Consider the following 13,642-nt stretch of genomic DNA (forward strand, 5'->3'; position numbering starts at 1 on the left):
GGAAGATAATTTATTATTGAGCACCAAGAAGTGATGGTAGTAGCAGCAGTAGCAGTAGTCGCTATTTGCTAAACTACACAGCTTCTTGCTACGCTTGTAGTAAAAAACAAATGGTTACATACAACTCGCTTTTCCTATTTCTATTTCCATAAGTAACATTCACATTTTATTTCAATACTTCTCTTGTCAAATGCTCTCTCATAACACCTCATTTCATAAATCATGAGCCACCATTGATTATCGCTGAGGGAGAAAATGATTGTCGCTGCTGTTGATATCGCTTGGCCAGAGTGTGTGCATGTCATTGATCTAACACAATGTGTTGTTTCTCCACCCCCCCTTCCCTAATGGACCATATCATCCTCCTCTCTATTCATCCCTCTCTCTCTCTTTTCATCCCTCTCTCTCTCTTTTCATCCCTCTCTCTCTCTTTTCATCCCTCCAAAAACCACCAACCTCTCTATTCCTCCCTTGTGCCTTCCATTTCCCCCTCTCCTTGCACTCCCCCTTCCTTCCATCCATCCCTCCCTCCCTGGTTTGCTCCATCCCTCCATCCCGCCCTCTCACTCATTGTGGATGTGCTGTATGTGTTGACCCACCATTTCCTCCATCCGTCGTCACTTCTCACGGCAATCACCCAGCTGGTAGAGGTAAGACCACCGACTGACTGACCACAACGTGACTTCGTAACCATAGTACTGACACACCAAATGGCACAACTTGCAGTAATGTGTTTGTTAGTTATTAGACTTTTTTCCCTGCGTGAACTTTGTGTCTAGACTTAAACAACCCGCCATAACTCCCAAGTATACTTTGTCCAATGCCTCGCCTCTTTCCCAATTAGTGTGTTTTGATACATTTGGCAATTGGCAACTCTAGGTTTGCCCTTCTCTCTTCCGGTCCACGTTACCCATTTTGACATTGCTCAAATGCAGTTATTAACCAAAAACGTCCATATAAGCTTTATCAACAGCCACTTAGTGAGGCTGTGGCAATGTGTGCTGACTGAAGGTTGGGCACAGCATTCCTAACTAAGTCAACTTCATTCATGTCTAGTAAGTACATCTACAGTGCTCCCGAATCTCATGCCTCTCCAAGTATCCAAAATTGCATGGTATTTTTTTGGTGAGATCTCTGCATTTTCAAAATGTCACCGCTCCCCTCCGTATGCATTTAAATGTATGTATTATAATAAGAAAAAATCCTTAGTCTCTGCATGGTCAATCCTCTGCAGTGGCCGTACAGTATTTACTGCCATACAACCTCTGCAGAAGTCAGGGCATTCAGACTTGTTGAGCTTCGCAGAGCTGTTGTCAAGGAAGTGAGTTTGTGTTTATAGAAGACCTCCCGCCCCCACCTACCGTCAACCAATCATGTCAATGCGGCACTTAACGGAGCCCTCTGCATTGTTACAAATACTGTGAGGCACACAGCATCGCCGTACGGAGCTCGATTTGGCCTCCGGAGGCTCCGCAATGGCATCACACCCTCCATACGGAGCCTCCGGATGGCGTTGTCGGATCAAGCCGAAATCATCGATTAGCCGCGCTACCTACCTCCTTTTCTTAAACCTTGACCCTCTCTCTTCTCCTCCCAGTTCCACGACAAGATGGATCCCCTGCTGGAGACCCTGGAAGGGGCCGTGCAGCGCCTCCGATCCCCTCCTCCCGTGGCAGCGGAGGCAGATAAGATCCGGGAGCAGCTGGCCGACCACAAGGCAACAGGGCTGGAGCTGGACAAACTGCTGCCCTCCTTCTCGGCCCTGTGTGCCCGCGGCGAGGAGCTCATCAGTAGAGCAGCCCACGACGATCCTGCCGCTCAGGGTGGGTGCCTGAAAACGCACAAAGAGAGAGACCTTACGTGTACTGTGTACACACCAACATCACATACATCACACACACTCGTACGCAATGACTCATACACAAGAGACTGTTACTCATAAGAGTGGCAGGTACCTTGGACTTGAAGAGCATTGGGCCTGAAACCGAAAGGTCGCTGGTTCAAAACCCAAAGCCGATTAGCTGAAAATCTGTCGTTTTGCCCTTGAGCAAGGCACTTAGCCCTAATTGCTCCTGTAAGTCACTCTGGATAAGAGCGTCAGCTCAATGACTCCAATAAAAGGAGTGACCAAAACAATGCATGCTCACATCGACACAGTACTACAATGATCCCACTGACAAACCTGATTGGTCTCATCAATTTTTTATTTTTTTTATGAAAAAAACCACAGACGCCCAGAAACACAAAGGCGCAGATTCACAAACGCGTGACCCTTTTGATCACTCCCAGCACACATGGTGACACGGCACAAATGGCGACTGCGCCTCAAAGCCCTCCAGCTTTGACACGCCCCGTCCGCATCCATTTCTCAGCACACCACTTCATAACTATGAATGAGTGCTCTGTGCAGTGGTAGTGGGAGGGTAGCCCACTGACTGGCTGTAAAAGACCATTTTTTGAGAGCTAGTCTCTAGATGGCCATGCTAGAAGGGACAAAAGCAGCAATAACATCAGAAATGATAAGCTATTTGTCGTAATGGTATGGTTCGGTTCAGGGCTACAATAATGAATAATAACTCATCTTCGTATCATTCCTCCGTCCATCTCCACATAGCTAATCGCATATAGTGACAACAGGAAAAATAACACCACTCTTCCCGATTCATCTCTCCCACAACCTTTTTCCCCCTCCCAGCCGTGCGTTCCCGTCTGCTGCGCCTTCGCTCCCTGTGGGATGAGATCCGGCAGAGGGCTGAGGAACGGGAGGGGAAGCTGACGGACGTCTTGGACCTGGCTGGGAAGTTCTGGGCCGACATGGCGGCGCTACTAAGCACGCTCCGTGACTCGCAGGACATCGTCAGGGAGCTGGAGGATCCCGGGGTGGACCCCTCACTCATCAAACAGCAGATAGAGGCTGCAGAGGTATGTGTGGAGAGGGGGATGGAGGGTTACTGAGAGAGAGGAGGGTAGAGGTATGTGTGGAGAGGGGGATGGAGGGTTACTGAGAGAGGAGGGTAGAGGTATGTGTGGAGAGGGGGATGGAGGATTACTGAGAGAGAGGAGGGTAGAGGTATGTGTGGAGAGGGGGATGGAGGGTTACTGAGAGAGGAGGGTAGAGGTATGTGTGGAGAGGGGGATGGAGGGTTACTGAGAGAGAGGAGGGTAGAGGTATGTGTGGAGAGGGGGATGGAGGGTTACTGAGAGAGGAGGGTAGAGGTATGTGTGGAGAGGGGGATGGAGGATTACTGAGAGAGGAGGGTAGAGGTATGTGTGGAGAGGGGGATGGAGGGTTACTGAGAGAGGAGGGTAGAGGTATGTGTGGAGAGGGGGATGGAGGGTTACTGAGAGAGGAGGGTAGAGGTATGTGTGGAGAGGGGGATGGAGGGTTACTGAGAGAGGAGGGTAGAGGTATGTGTGGAGAGGGGGATGGAGGGTTACTGAGAGAGGAGGGTAGAGGTATGTGTGGAGAGGGGGATGGAGGGTTACTGAGAGAGGAGGGTAGAGGTATGTGGGAGAGGGGGATGGAGGGTTACTGAGAGAGGAGGGTAGAGGTATGTGTGGAGAGGGGGATGGAGGGTTACTGAGAGAGGAGGGTAGAGGTATGTGTGGAGAGGGGGATGGAGGGTTACTGAGAGAGGAGGGTAGAGGTATGTGTGGAGAGGGGGATGGAGGGTTACTGAGAGAGGAGGGTAGAGGTATGTGGGAGAGGGGGATGGAGGGTTACTGAGAGAGGAGGGTAGAGGTATGTGTGGAGAGGGGTTGGAGGATTACTGAGAGAGGAGGGTAGAGGTATGTGTGGAGAGGGGGATGGAGGGTTACTGAGAGAGGAGGGTAGAGGTATGTGTGGAGAGGGGGATGGAGGATTACTGAGAGAGGAGGGTAGAGGTATGTGTGGAGAGGGGGATGGAGGGTTACTGAGAGAGGAGGGTAGAGGTATGTGTGGAGAGGGGGATGGAGGGTTACTGAGAGAGAGGAGAGGAGGAAGGGGATAATGGTTATAGAAAGACTGGGAGTGGAAGAAAAAGATACGGAGGCATAGAGCATGTTTGTAGCAACAATATTGCATTCGCCAAGTATTCAGACCCCTCGACTTTTTCTACATTTCTTACTTTACAGCCTTATTCTAAAATGGATTAAATACACATTTTTCATCAACAATCTTCACACAATACTCCACAATGACAAAACGAAAACGGGTTTTTAGACATTTTTGCAAGTATTCCGACCCTTTGCTATGAGACTCGAAATGTAGCTATTTCCATTGATCATCCTTGAGATGTTTCAACAACTTGATTGGAGTCCACCTGTGGTAAATTTAATTGATTGGACGTGATTTGGAAAGGCACACACCTGTCTATATAAGGTCCCAGAGTTGACAGTGTATGTCAGAGCAAAAACCAAGCCATGAGGTCGAAGGGAATTGTCCGTAGAGCTCCGAGACAGGATTGTGTCGAGGCACAGATCTGGGGAAGGGTAAGATAACATTTCTGCAGCACTGAAGGTCCGTAAGAACACAGTGACCTCCATCATTCTTAAATGGAAGAGCTGGCCGCCCAGCCAAACTGAGCAATCGGAGAAGGGCCTTGGTCAGGGAGGTGACCAAGAACCTGATGTTCGCAGAGTTCCTCTGTGGAGATGGGAGAACCTTCCAGACGGACAACCATCTATGCAGCACTCCACTAATCAGGCTTTTATGAAAGAGTGGCCAGACGGAAGCCACTCCTCAGTAAAAGGCACATGACAGCCCGCTTGGAGTTTGCCAAAAGGCACCCAAAGACTCTGAAACCATGAGAAACAAGTTTCTCTGGTGTGATGAAACCAAGATTGAACTCTTTGGCCTGAATGCCAAGCAACACGTCTGGATTAAACCTGGCACCATCCCTACGGTGAAGCATGGTGGTGGCAGCATCATACTGTGGGGATGTTCTTCAGTGGCAGGAACTGGGTGACAGGTGACAGGATTGAGCAGAGGAGAATGGGAGAAACTCCCCAAGTACAGGTGTGCTGAGCTTGTAGCGTCATACCCAAGAAGATTTGAGGCTGTAATCGCTGCCAAAGGTGCTTCAACGAAGTACTGAGTAAAGGGTCTGAATACTTATGTAAATGTTATATTTCACTTTTTATTTTGAAAGCATTTGCATAATGTTCTGAAAAACCTGTTTTATGCTTTGTCATTATGGGGTATTTTGTGTAGATTGGTGAGGGGGGAAAATAATGAAATCAATTTTCGAATGCTTCAACGTGACAAAATGTGGCGAAAGTCAAGGCGTCCGAATGCTTTCCTTGTATAGTCCGAATGCTTTCCTTGTATAGTCCGAATGCTTTCCAAATGCACTGTACAAGGAAAGCATAGCAAGATATTCAGACGCTCAAATGTGGAGGAATAAAGGCTTTTGAGGTAGAAATATGGGAGAAAACAGCACCGTGGGGGGTAAGACAAAGAGATTATATTAAGGAGTAGTGAAGATAGAGGAGACGTAAAGGAATGGTGCTAGCATGTTAGTAGCTATGTATTTACTGTAGCAGTGGTGTAAAGTAACCAAGTAAAAAATACTTTGAAGTACTACTTATGTATTTTCGGGGGGTATCTGTATTTTACTTTAGGATTTATATTTCGGACGACTTTTACTCCGCTACATTCCTAAAGAAAATATATACTTTTTTACAATTGATGCTTCTGCTTTTCTCCCATACTGTACATTTCCTCTGACACCCAATAAAAAAGTACTCTTACGAATGCTTAGCAGAACAGGAAAATGGTCCAATACACACACTTATCAAGAGAGCACATGGTCATTCCTACTGCCTCTGATCTGGCGGACTCACTAAACACAAATGCTTCGTTTGTAAATGATGTCTGAGTGTTGGAATGTGCCCCAGGCTATCCGTGAATAAATACAAAAATAATAAATATCGTGCTGTCTGGTTTGCTTAATATAAGGAATTTGAAAGGATTTATAGAAATTACTTTTGGAACTTAAGTATATTTTTGTATTGTCTTTTACTTTTGATACTTAAACCCTTACATTTGGTGGAGATTGGCTTATAAGGATAGGGCCACATTTGAATGTTTCTAACAGAAGAACTCTTAAGAATCATATGAATGACCATGGGGAAATGATCATACCCAAGGTGAGGACACAACAGTTCACCTGACACAAGACTGAATCCACAACATTACAGTAGATTATTTTACTGCACACTAGAACTTATCTGTGCTTTTCGCAGGATTTGTCAAAAAAGGAAATCTGAAAACCACTCTGGATACGTTCCGTAACACAATAAGAATATTCATCGACATCCTGGAGTAGTTTCAAGATGATATATACCATTTACAAGGGTTTGAGTGAGAGGTCTAACTGGGTCGAGTTGGAATTTCAATGCACTTTTATGACTCAAAGAAAGAGCCTTCAACTAGCTGTGCCATTTGAGGATCTGAAGCAAGCACACGTGTGTTTTTTTTTGGTTTGGAACACACCCCTGTGTCCCCAACATCACACAATTACTGTTTATGACATCCAAAAACATTCAATAAAAGAAATCTCAATCTGGGTCAGGTGGGTATCATTTGAAAGCTTATTCTATTGCCAACATTGTTAGCTAAGTTAAAATATGCTCTTGCACTGTTATGCTTTCAAAAGGCACGTCAGACAGACCGATTTTAATTGTGGTGTACATAGTGAGTGTTCCGTGGCTAATTGTCTTCATGATGCGACAAAACAGGCTCGTTCTGTCCAGGACAACCCAGGCTATAACACACGTCATCATTGTAACTGTGCCTCAAACACAAAACACGTTGATACTGTAAATGATCCTTGAGATGTTTTCAAATATGGAAATGTGAAGTGCCCTCTTGGACCCGTGGGTGTGCGGTGTGCTTGTGTTTATTTGGATCCCCATGAGCTTTTGCTGAAGCGTCAGCTACTCTTCCTGGGGACGTGAATATGACGTCAACGTGGCATTTAATATAACGTCTCGTCTTTCAGAGCGCGTACCCTCTCCATTTTACAGCCCGTTCCCTCACTCCGACAACAACTAATGTGCAAAAGTAGCCCAATCGGGCCTCCCGGGTGGCGCAGTGTTTAAGGGCACTGTACTGCAGCGCCAGCTGTGCCACCAGAGACTCTGGGTTCGCGCCCAGGCTCTGTCGTAACCGGCCGCGACCGGGAGGTCCGTGGGGCGACGCACAATTGGCCTAGCGTCGCCCGGGTTAGGGAGGGCTTGGCCGGAAGGGAAATCCTTGTCTCATCGCGCACCAGCGACTCCTGTGGCGGGCTGGGCGCAGTGCGCGCTAACCAAGGTTGCCAGGTGCACGGTGTTTCCTCCGACACATTGGTGCGGCTGGCTTCCGGGTTGGATGGTGCTGTGTTAAGAAGCAGTGCGGCTTGGTTGGGTTGTGTATCGGAGGACGCATGACTTTCAACCTTCGTCTCTCCCGAGCCCGTACGGGAGTTGTAGCGATGAGACAAAATAGTAGCTACTAAAAAACAATTGGATACCACGAAATTGGGGAGAAAAAGGGGTCAAATTCACACAATTTTTTTTTTTTTAAGTAGCCCAATCGGAGGGAGGGATCCGGGGCATCTTCTTGTCGTTTAGAACGGCTCCGGTCAAAACCCGTACAGAGCTGTGAAGCGGAGAACGTCATGTATAGTAGGAGGTGGTTGGCCTCATCCCCGGGACTGGACTCCAGCAGCTCGGCCCCCGCCGCGTTCACCGTCTCCACCGTGGACCGATGGGACAGCACGTCGTTCCTCAGCACCTGAAAGAGAGCGAGGGAGTTGGTTACACTTCTCCAATGCAATAATTGATGTGTGAAGCAAGCATTCTGGCACAAAATGGCTGCCATGCATAATCTATAAGGGAAAGTAACAGAAGTGAGGCTGATATGGAGGGGAGAACGAGGAGCAATGAGCGAGGTTGAGGTAGACTAATGCAGCCACTGCATTTCAATTTAGGCGCTTATAAATGACCATCTGTCTTTTTCAACCTGTATACTGACTGACAGGAACTGTGGGTGGAAAGGGCTATGTATATTTAAAACCAAAACCAAATACTTTGACTCGAGTAGTATTTTACTGGGCGACTTCCACTTTTGAATCATTTTCTATTTGTACTTTTACTCAAGTATGACAAGTGGGTACTTTTTCCACCGCAGTACTGTAGTTAGCTCAGAGGTAGGAAGGGGAGAGAATATGCAGAGGTAGTTACTGATGAGTGGAATGACTGTTGGGTTATCTGATCTGTCCAACTATGCCCTCTGTGTGTCTGTCACTCTCTCACCAGGCCATCAAGGCCGAGACAGACGGGCTGAGGGAGGAGCTGGAGTTTGTACGAACCCTTGGGGCTGACCTCATCTTCGCCTGCGGAGAAACAGAGAAGCCTGAGGTCAAGAAGACCATCGACGAGGTGAGAGGAGTACAGGATAACAACCAACTTCAAGAACGTAATCATTAATGGACTCTGTGCATGATATTTTCTGTCTACATTTTCTGTTGGTCTTTTTATTGCAATACAGTGTGTGTTTTATCTTTCCTCTCTTCTCCCTTCTCTCGTTTCTCAGATGAATGCCGCCTGGGAAGGCCTGAACCGGACGTGGCGAGAGAGGATGGAGAGGTTGGAGGAGGCCATGACGGCTTCTGTGCAGTACCAGGATGCATTGCAGGTCAGTGTCCCAGAATGCATCGCTGTTTCAGCTCAGTATGTCAGATAATTAAATAATCTGGTATTTATTGCACACTTGTTCTTTATGAAAGTAGATGCTTAGTGGAAATGTAAATCTGTCATGAAGTAGAGGAAGTGTCAGGACCTCGATCGTCATCATAGTTTGTAGAAGTTAGATTGACGTGTGTGTGTGTGTGTGTCTTGCAGAGCATGTTTGACTACCTGGACAACGCAGTGATCAAGCTGTGTGACATGTCCACTGTGGGCACTGATCTGGGAACTGTCAAACAGCAGATCGAAGAGCTCAAGGTTTGAATCATAATCTATTGTTTTGTCATGTAGCTTTGATATAGATGGTGTACTTAAAATATTCCAGTATGTTTTTATCATCCTACAAATATTTATAATATGTATTGTTCTTAAAAACGGTTTTGACGAGAAGATAACATTATCGGTAAGTCAAAAATACGCTCTTGGTTTTACGTGAACTATCACTTTAATGATAAGCAAACAGCTAATGCAGGCCTGACTCCTCCTGTGAGCAGCACTACAAGGTGGAGGTGTACCAGCAGCAGATAGACATGGAGAAGCTGTGCCACCAGGGGGAGCTGTTGCTCAAGAAGGTCTCGGACCAGAACGACAGAGACATGATCCAGGAGCCCCTCACGGAGCTCCGACACCTCTGGGACAACCTGGGGGACAAGATCACTCACAGACAGGTACACAAACTATGCATTGACTCGTTGCGTCCAGTGGCTCCCTAACTATTGTACATGAGGGGCAGTAGCTACAGTAGCTCTGCTGCCCTCTCTAAAAGAATGTCTTCAGACCTCCAGTCCTCTGGAACTCAAACTCATATTCAAATGAATTGGCGCTCAGATATGTACAATAGATTACAGATTGCAATGCGATTCAACGTGACATGATTCATGAAGAAGTGCTGTTTTCCCCGTTCTGTTTCCTACAGCATAAGTTGGAGGGTGCGCTCCTGGCACTCGGTCAGTTCCAGCATGCCTTGTCTGAGCTGCAGTCCTGGCTGAGTCACACCCACGCCACCCTGGACACACAGAGACCCGTCAACTCTGACCCCAAGGCCATCGAGATAGAACTGGCCAAGCACCACGTACGTCTACCCCTCTACAGCTTTCCCTTCCACACTCTTACCCAACACTCCTCTTCTTCTTTCATTTCCGGACTCTTTAACGGCCAGTTTCCCGAGACCCATATGAAGCCAATCCTGGACTAAAAAGCACTTTCAATGGAGATTCTCCATCAGGAAAACGGATTTATTAGTCTACCTCGACCTCTATCTTCGCTCCTCAATCTCCCCTCCATATCAGCCTCACTTCTGTTATTTTCCCTTATAGATTATGCATGGCAGCCATTTTGTGCCAGAATGCTTGCTTCACATTAATTATTGCATTGGAGAAGTGTAACCAACGCTCCCTCCCTCGCTCTCTTTCAGGTGCTGAGGAACGACGTGCTGTCCCATCGGTCCACGGTGGAGACTGTGAACGCGGCGGGGGCCGAGCTGCTGGAGTCCAGTCCCGGGGACGAGGCCAACCACCTCCGCGGCCAGCTGGACCACCTCAACCGCGGCTGGGAGAACCTGCTACTCAAGACCCAGGACCGACAGAAACTACTGGAGGCCGCACTGCACCAGGTAGGAAGGATGTAGGAGGAGTGGGCTGGGACGAGTTTTACAGTACGAGTAATGTTTGAACTGAACTATGCGAAAAGAAAGAATGAAACCATTTCTATCCATTTTGTCTCAACCTTCCCTGTAACTATATTTATATATTACGTGTTTCCAACTTGTACAAATAAGATTATCAGGTTATCATCTCCCTAGAAAAATGTGTTCTTTCCCAGTTAAGGAACCGTTTAAATACTGTACTTAATCTTAGTTGAGCTAAAAACCACGGGGCAAGTGAATGAACGACACAGTAGCACTGCCATTTAACGCACAATCATGACTTCCTCTCTTGTTCCCGCTCTCCTCTTCCCCTCCTTGTCCCTCGTTCCCCAGGCGGAGGGTTTCCATGGTGAGCTGGAGGAGTTCCTGCAGTGGCTGAGGAGGACAGAGAGCCAGCTGTCTGCAGCCAAACCCACAGGTGGCCTGCCTGAGACGGCCCGGGAGCAGCTGCAGCAGCACCTGGTAATACTGGGGATACATTTTAATGATACTGCAGCCTGCCAATTCATGCACGAGATATGATGTGATGGAGAAAACACGTGCTAATGGGGATACACGTTATGACACTGCACCCTGGCCACACATACACTAGATATGATGTACAACACTCATTCACTGTACAATCTACGATCTAATCTGTATGTACGTTGTTTTTAACCATGTGTAATGGGTGTGTTAGGTTATGTATTCTGCATGTCTATGTAACACCGGTTGTTATTGGGCGGATCCTCAAAGTATCAAATTCCTTTGGAAACATCTGTGTGTCTTTCTCTATAGGAGCTCCAGACCCAGTTGGCCCAGCGCGCTGAGCAGTACAACCGGCTGCTGGACGCGGGAGAGTCCATGTTGCTTTCCCGCGGGGGGGAGGAGGGTGGCCCCGGAGCTGGTACGACCCAGACTCAACAGAACTTGGCCCTGCTGCAGAACAAGTGGGCCAGCCTGAACACCAAGATGGACGACCGCACGGTGAGAGAGGAACCTTCCGTTTAGATACGTGAAGAGCTAAGAGGACGAGTTCCTTCTAATACTGATTTAAAAACCCTGAACAAGGCCAAAAGTCGAAACACCGTGGTTTTTACTTGTAGCCATAAAGAACCTTTTTATATATTTCCATTTTTCTCCAGAAGTTGCGGAATCTTCTCTCGAAGAGCTCCTTCAGAAAATGTCATTGTTGCGAAGCTTAGAGCTAATTTTTGCTAATTTGAGAAACAAGCACCTAACGCAAAGTTGTGAATGTTTCATTTGTATATATGTACATTTGAAGTGCTGCACTCGTGTTCTTACTGGGTAGGTTTTAGACTCAAACTAATACAATATACATTTACATTTTCACAGCTCGACTATAAAAAACACTGTTTTACATAGGAGCTGTATCTACAGTATATGTTACCATCAAACCTTTCACTAACTATTTTGCCCCCCCCCCTAGGCGAAGCTGGACGAGGCGGTGTCGCTGGCCACAGGGTTCCAGTCCTCCCTCCAGGACACCATCAACTGGCTGACCCAGGCAGAGCAGACCCTCAACATGGCCCAGCCCCCTCCCTCATCCTGGACACTGTCCTCTTTCAGATAGACGAACACAAGGTGGGCAGTTTAGGCACCGTGGAAGTGTAGAGATCCTATGTTATGCGTGATTGACATTCATTTCTATGGTAGGTGGGGTTATATCGGTGAGTAGTTACCATGGAATAGAATGGTATATACTTGACTGTATTTTACATAAATATAAATGTAAGTTGACTTATCATATTCATCAGACATTTTGCAGACTTGATATATTTCCCTTCCTTTATGTTGGTATGTGGTGATCTGCATGTACAGCTGAAGTCATGTCACCCAGAACCAAATCAGCTAATCAATTTCATGTCACGAGGGACGAATTCAACTGTAACACGCTCTCGGCCTCTCTCCGTTCCCCCCCAGGTGTTTGTGAATGAGGTGAACACCCACAGGGAGCAGGTGCTGGCCCTGGAGAAGGCCGGTTCTCAGCTGCGTTTCGCCAGTATAAAGCAGGATGTGGTTCTGATCAAGAACCTGCTGCTGAGTGTACAGGCCCGCTGGGACAAGCTGGTGCAGAGGTCCCTGGACCGTGGCAGACACCTCGACGAGGCCCGCAAGAGGGCCAAGCAGGTACTGACCCCAGGGTGGTCCTTTTTACGGCATTCACCCTAACCAGTATGCATCACCTGAATGGATTATATATGGCCGCCATTTTGTACCAGAATGCACACATCCGTTAGAGATGATCAACCAGTTTCTCTTGACTTCCCTCTAGTTCCATGAGGCGTGGAGGAAACTGTCTGACTGGCTGGAGGAGGCTGAGAGCCGGCTCGACTCAGAGCTGGAGATCTCCAACGAACCAGACAAGATCAGAGTACAACTGACCAAACACAAGGTGCAGTAGGAGTCTCACTTTGAAGCTCACTGCGTGGGTCTTGCATGGAAATAATCGGGATCTGAGTGATACTCACACACAACATATGATGAGGCTGCCTAATCTAGATCCTCTTACCTGTACGACATGGTATCCTTAACTAAATTACCCCTCTCTCTCCTCCCGGCTGAAGGAGTTTCAGAAGGCTCTGGGCTCCAAGCAGCCGGTGTATGACACCACAGTGAGGTCTGGTAAGGCCATGAGGGACAAGGCCACGCTGCCCGAAGACACCCAGAAACTAGACCACCTACTGGGGGAGGTCAGGGACAAGTGGGACACCGTTTGTGGGAAGAGTGTGGAGAGGTGAGGGGAAAACTCCACGCCTAATGCTTTATTACAATGACTATATGGGACTGTTCTCCAACTCCAGTCCTGGGAGACTGACTGACTGTGCAGGTTTCTGTTCCAGTCCAGCACTAAGTAACGCACCCGATTCAGCTAATTCTGGTCCTGATTGAACCCCACGATTATTGACTGATTATTTGAAACAAGCGTGGTGAAGCAGGTCTGGAACAAAACCTTGCAAACCCAGTAGCTCTCCAGGCCGCTGCCAAAATAGAATACTGGATCATAAAGGCAAAGTTTGTATAATGACAGCTACATTTTCCTTCTCCGTCTCTCATCCAGGCAACACAAGCTGGAGGAGGCCCTGCTGTTCTCAGGTCAGTTTGCTGAGGCCCTGCAGGCCCTGGTGGACTGGCTGTACCGTGTAGAACCCCAGTTGGCTGAAGACCTGCCAGTCCATGGAGACCTGGACCTGGTCTCCAACCTCATGGACTCACACAAGGTATTCATTTATGTAACAGCAAATGTTAAATCATTGGTTACGTAAAAAAATATTTAAAAAT

At 47.6% G+C, this 13,642-nt stretch overlaps 1 protein-coding gene across 1 annotated transcript in view; it reads left to right on the plus strand.

The window, feature by feature from the left end:
* Positions 1–13,642, plus strand: part of LOC115118813 (microtubule-actin cross-linking factor 1-like) — a 268,887-nt gene that overhangs the window by 238,021 nt on the left and 17,224 nt on the right. Inside the window, 16 exon segments of the mRNA XM_065017706.1 lie at positions 1,598–1,823; positions 2,696–2,922; positions 8,287–8,409; positions 8,564–8,665; positions 8,872–8,973; positions 9,210–9,383; positions 9,632–9,787; positions 10,130–10,327; positions 10,694–10,822; positions 11,138–11,326; positions 11,790–11,898; positions 11,901–11,944; positions 12,284–12,490; positions 12,636–12,755; positions 12,928–13,097; positions 13,422–13,581. Of these exon segments, the coding sequence (XP_064873778.1) occupies positions 1,598–1,823; positions 2,696–2,922; positions 8,287–8,409; positions 8,564–8,665; positions 8,872–8,973; positions 9,210–9,383; positions 9,632–9,787; positions 10,130–10,327; positions 10,694–10,822; positions 11,138–11,326; positions 11,790–11,898; positions 11,901–11,944; positions 12,284–12,490; positions 12,636–12,755; positions 12,928–13,097; positions 13,422–13,581 (2,436 nt within the window).

The sequence above is a fragment of the Oncorhynchus nerka genome, linkage group LG4 (genome assembly GCF_034236695.1).
Source record: "Oncorhynchus nerka isolate Pitt River linkage group LG4, Oner_Uvic_2.0, whole genome shotgun sequence".
Lineage (NCBI taxonomy): Eukaryota > Metazoa > Chordata > Actinopteri > Salmoniformes > Salmonidae > Oncorhynchus > Oncorhynchus nerka.